The 4,888-nt window shown below is 44.1% G+C and overlaps 1 protein-coding gene across 1 annotated transcript; it reads left to right on the top strand.

The window, feature by feature from the left end:
• Positions 1–3,694: 3,694 nt before the first annotated feature.
• Positions 3,695–4,161, top strand: LOC138173670 (small ribosomal subunit protein eS17-like). Its single transcript, XM_069103713.1, has one exon. The coding sequence runs from the start codon at positions 3,713–3,715 to the stop codon at positions 4,118–4,120; it is 408 nt and encodes a 135-aa protein (XP_068959814.1). The 5' UTR covers positions 3,695–3,712; the 3' UTR covers positions 4,121–4,161.
• The last annotated feature ends 727 nt before the right edge of the window (positions 4,162–4,888 follow it).

Below are 4,888 nucleotides of genomic sequence, written 5' to 3'. Positions count from 1 at the left end.
CCCTTCTAGCCCTGACACTGTGTTCTAAGGACCCTTCTAGCCCTGACACTGTGTTCTAAGGCCCCTTCTAGTCCTGATGGTGTGTTCTAAGGCCCCTTCTAGCCCAACATTCTATGTTCTAAGGCCCCTTCTAGTCCTGACACTGTGTTCTAAGGCCCCTTCTAGTCCTGACGTGTCCTAAGGCTCCTTCTAGCCCTGACATTCTATGTTCAAAAGCCTCTTCTAGTCTTGATATTATGCTCTAAGGCCTTCTCACCCTGACAGTTTGTGTTCAAAGGCCCCATCCAGTACTGATGATTTGTGTTCTCTGCATTGTGATTCACAACACAACCCAACCACCCCCCCTTCCTTTAACCATACTCCATAACATACACACAGCAACAGGCTCCCAGGCCATGGAGTGCCACAGATCAGTCGAGTCTAAATTACATATGTTGGGAGCTCTCCTGGGTGCTCTGTAATTAGCCAGTGTGGAAAGCATTTCTGATTCATTAGGTCAACTCTAATGGCTTCCTCATTAAAAGTTTTTCCTGTAAAGCTGACAGAAGCTAGAATTTAATAGCAGCTTCCAGCACTTTCTTTATTAGCTGAGCGTGATTGGATCTGTCGTTAGAACCTGAGTAGAGAGAGATTTCTAAGGGGAAATTCCTCAGTCCCGAGCAACACGGAAAGCTCTAAAAGTAGTGGATGGCAGGCAGTGGGAGGCAGAAAGTTCGATATGGAGGGTGAGCACCAGGAAGTCAGCAATGAATGGCAGCTGTTGGTCAGTGAACAGCAGAGGATAAGAAGTGGGTGGTGGAAAGTGAGAGGCCACCTTTGGGGGTCCAGCTTTCAGACATTCCCATTGCAAGGATGTTGACAGACACCCTTTTGTCTCAGAGACAGATTGGCCAAGCCTGAGAAAGTGTTTCAAAGAGATCCCGGGCCCCCAGCACTTAGGAGAGGCTAAGAAAATGTCACTACTCCACTATCTGAAGAAGCAATGTAGCTTTGTGGGGGAAATTCTGAGTCTGGAGAGAGAGGGCCTGGGTTCGAGTCCCAGCTGTGCCATTATTAGTTGTGTTATTTGGGCCTATTGCTTTCTCCTCTGAGAGCCTGGGTTTCCCCATCAGTGAAACAAAGGGCTGAATGAGTTGGAATCTAAAGTCCCTTCTTGTTCTAAATCCCAATGACCTAGGATTTTATTAGCAAATTCCATATTCATTCCTAGGAGAGTCAATGAGGGAAAAACACAGTTTATACTAATGAGATTATATATTTTTTACTTTCTTCTCATCAGCGGCTGCTTAGTTAGACCCTTGGCCACCTCTTCCCATGCACAGACCATAATTTATGTCCTTAGCACCTTTCCTTGCTAGATAGTAACCTTTTGTGCAACCCCTCTACCCCACCACTACTCTCCAGAAAGCTAAAGGATTTTATATCCAAGACAGGAGATGGGGAGGGCAGTCCTCAAGTCTCTGCCCTCTTGAATCTGTCCTCCACATAGCTGCCAAAGTTATATTCCTGAAGCATAGGTCTGACTATGTCACTCTCCTAATCAATAAGTTTCTGAGGCTTCCTATTGTCTTTAGGATCCAAAGCAAACTCTTCCCTTAGTATTTAATCCCTTCACCACTGGCCTCTAATCTAGCCTTCCAGGCTTTTTACACATTAATCCCTTTCATTCACTCTATGATTCAACCAAACTGGCCACCTTGTTGTTCTGCACCCACAAAATTCCATCTCCTTTCTCTGTCTCTTTGTCCGGCTTGTACCCCCACGCCTGTGATGAGCTCATCTCCACCTTGGAGAATTCCTAGGGTTCTTCCAAGCTCAGCTCAGGTACCATCTCCTACAGGCAGCCTTTCCTAATACCTACAGTTGCTAATGCCCTCCCCACCATTACCTAGTATGTCCTGTGTATTTATTTTGAGCATTCTTATGTAACACTGAGACATAACCCCAGAGAAGGCCCTGTTTCCTCCAACTTTCTAGAAAGAATGGAGCTGAATCTCACCCAAGCCCATCAGCTAAGGCTTTACCAATTCAACCTTCATTCGGCTGCCAAAGTGATTTTTCTAAAGGGTAAATCTCAATATGTCACACACAGTGCCTCCCTACATCCTACACACACACACACACACACACTCTCACTCACTCACTCAACAAGCTCCAATTGCTCCCTATTATCACCAGGATAAAAGAGAAAGTCTTTTCTTTAACAGCACCTTCTTGCTTTTAGATCTTCTTAAAATATATTCCCCTCACCCACTCTAAAATCCAGCTGGTCACTTACTTTGGTGTTCTTCACACATACCACCCTAGCTCTTAATTCCATGCCTTTGCACTGACTGTTTCTTGCCACACACACTCCCTCCCCTTCCATATCTGTAATTCCCTCTTCAGTCTCTTAACTCCCCTGACTTTCTTCAAGAATCAACTCAAATCCCATGTCCTGCAGGTTCATCTGTTCCCCTCTCTCCCCCCATTACTGGTGTCTTCACTCCACTTTGTATATCTTGTGTGCCTAGTTATTTGCAAATTGTCTCCCCTCTTAGAATCTGACCTCTATAATGGCAGAGACAAGATTTTTGCCTTTTTTTGTATCCCAAGGGCTTGGCACAGTGCCTAATGCAGATTGACCCCCCTCCCCCTTTCCTTTTTCACTTGGGGAGTAAAGATTTAATCAGCTACACCTTGTTAGAAATGGCCAAGAGGCAATTTAACGATCCTCAGGTCTTCTCTGCTATTTTAAGGACTTTATATCAGACAAAAAGTTATTAATATAATCCCAGTAGCTCAGAGCCCCCAATTAGTAAAATTCCTAATATTCAGATAAAGGTTTAATTATCCATATTAATTTAAAATCTGTGTACTTCCAGCTAACCTTTACCTTCTTTATATTTGAGACAAAATTAAAATATTGGAAAGACATAGGCAAAAGAAAAGAGCAGATGTCAGTACCTATTATTGGACAGAAAGAGGGAGTAGGAATTTGGGAAAAAGCAGAGGTTTTGGAAGCTCCCTCAGTCTTTGAAGAGGTGAGTGCAATCAATGGCTTCTGTCCTTGTCATCTGTTCCTAGATGCCTCCAGGGGCTTGATAACACATCTCCATATCAACTTTCCTACTATGGCTCAGCTCTCCTTTCAGTTTTTCCTTTCATCTGTTGCTCTGTGTCAATAATTCTTTCTGATTCAGCTTAAGTTCTGCTGCTGCTCATCTCTTGTAGTCTCCGTCTGTCCTCTTGCAGGCAGAGTATCTCTTTTCGAATTTCTAGACATGATTCACATTCCCCTTACATCTTAAAGATCATAATAGTCCAAATCACTCTCAAGTGGTAAAGAAATGCTTTTCTCTCTTAACTACAAATTCCAGAAATCAATTCTTAAACCCCTACTATATTTATAGGTATAGGTATACGCATGCTCCCTGAATAGAAAGTATGTTCCTTGAAGACAGAGGCTGTTACATTTTCACTTTTGTAAATCCCATAACCTATCACAGTGCCTGACACATAGTAGGCCCTTAATAAATGTGTATGAAGATAGGAAGGGAATGGAAGGAAGGCATAAAGGGAGGGGAGGGGAGGGGCAAGGAAGGGGGGGGGGAGGAGGGGGGGGGAGGGGAGGGAAAAGGAAAAAAATAAGGAATAGATTTTACATCTGAGGAAACTAAATTTGAGATCAGGAAGTATCTTATTGAAAGTCATTCGACCCTCCGGAGCCAACATGGGTCGCGTTCGGACCAAGACCGTGAAGAAGGCGGCGCGAGTCATCATTGAGAAGTACTACACCCGCCTAGGCAATGACTTCCACACCAACAAGCGCGTGTGCAAGGAAATCGCCATCATCCCCAGCAAGAAGCTCCACCACAAGATCGCGAGATATGTTACTCATCTGATGAAGCGGATCCAGAGAGGCCCTGTGAGAGGTATCTCCATCAAACTGCAGGAAGAAGAAAGAGAAAGGAGGGATAACTACGTCCCTGAGGTCTCTGCTTTGGATCAGGAAATCATTGAAGTGGACCCTGATACCAAAGAAATGTTGAAACTGCTGGACTTTGGTAATTTGTCCAACCTGCAAGTTACCCAGCCCACAGTTGGGATGAACTTCAAAACACCAAGAGGAGCTGTTTAATATTTACTTTTGCCTTCTTTCCAATAAACTTGGAAACTCCCCCCCCCCAAAAAAAAAAAGTCATTCAGCAAATCAGGGGCAAAGCTGGACGGGAACTCTAATTTTTCTGATGGCTAAGAATTCTTTCCACTATACCCCACTGCCTTACAAAGCTCAGCAGCAAAATAAGTTGCCTGTGGCTCAGTACGAGTCAGATCTGAATTCAACAATCCACCACTTTCAAGACATGTGGCCCCAGTCACAATTCCTCTCTTTGAGCCTTAGTTTCTTCATCTATAAAATGGGGATAATAATCCTTGCCCTGCCTCCCTCACAGTTAAGCATTTCTGTTCCCATCCTTCCATCCCCTCCCCAAAGAAATACTCTTATTCTACCCCCACCCCTAAAACAGTGAAAGAACATTGAGAGTTCCTGAGGAACTACAAAATAACAATCACAAATTATAGCTTCCATTTCTTCGGCACTCTTGAGTTTTATAGAGCACATTAAACCTCAGGATAATCTGGTGAGGGATAGAGCAAATGCTGTTAGCCCTATTTTATAGATGAGAAGACTCACATTGCCCATGGTCACATAGAGATTAAGTGGAAGAGGGAGAATCCAAAACCATTCCCCTATCTCCCTCTAGTTCTTTTGCCTCCAGCTTCATAGCATCGCAAGGCTCAGAGCTGGAAGGCACCTTGGAGAGGCCAGCCCTTTCCTTTTACAAACGAGGGAATCAGAAGAGTGAAGCAACTTGCCTGAGGACACAGAAATCCTAAATAGAAG

The sequence above is a fragment of the Petaurus breviceps genome, unplaced genomic scaffold (assembly GCF_028583685.1).
Source record: "Petaurus breviceps papuanus isolate PSGF00001 unplaced genomic scaffold, PetGlider_PUasm1.0 64, whole genome shotgun sequence".
Lineage (NCBI taxonomy): Eukaryota > Metazoa > Chordata > Mammalia > Diprotodontia > Petauridae > Petaurus > Petaurus breviceps.
This window is presented reverse-complemented; position numbering and strand designations above follow the sequence as displayed.

Excerpts from the sequence above, each read along its gene's own strand:
- LOC138173670 (XM_069103713.1), top strand. The coding sequence starts at position 3,713 with ATGGGTCGCGTTCGGACCAAGACCGTGAAGAAGGCGGCGCGAGTCATC.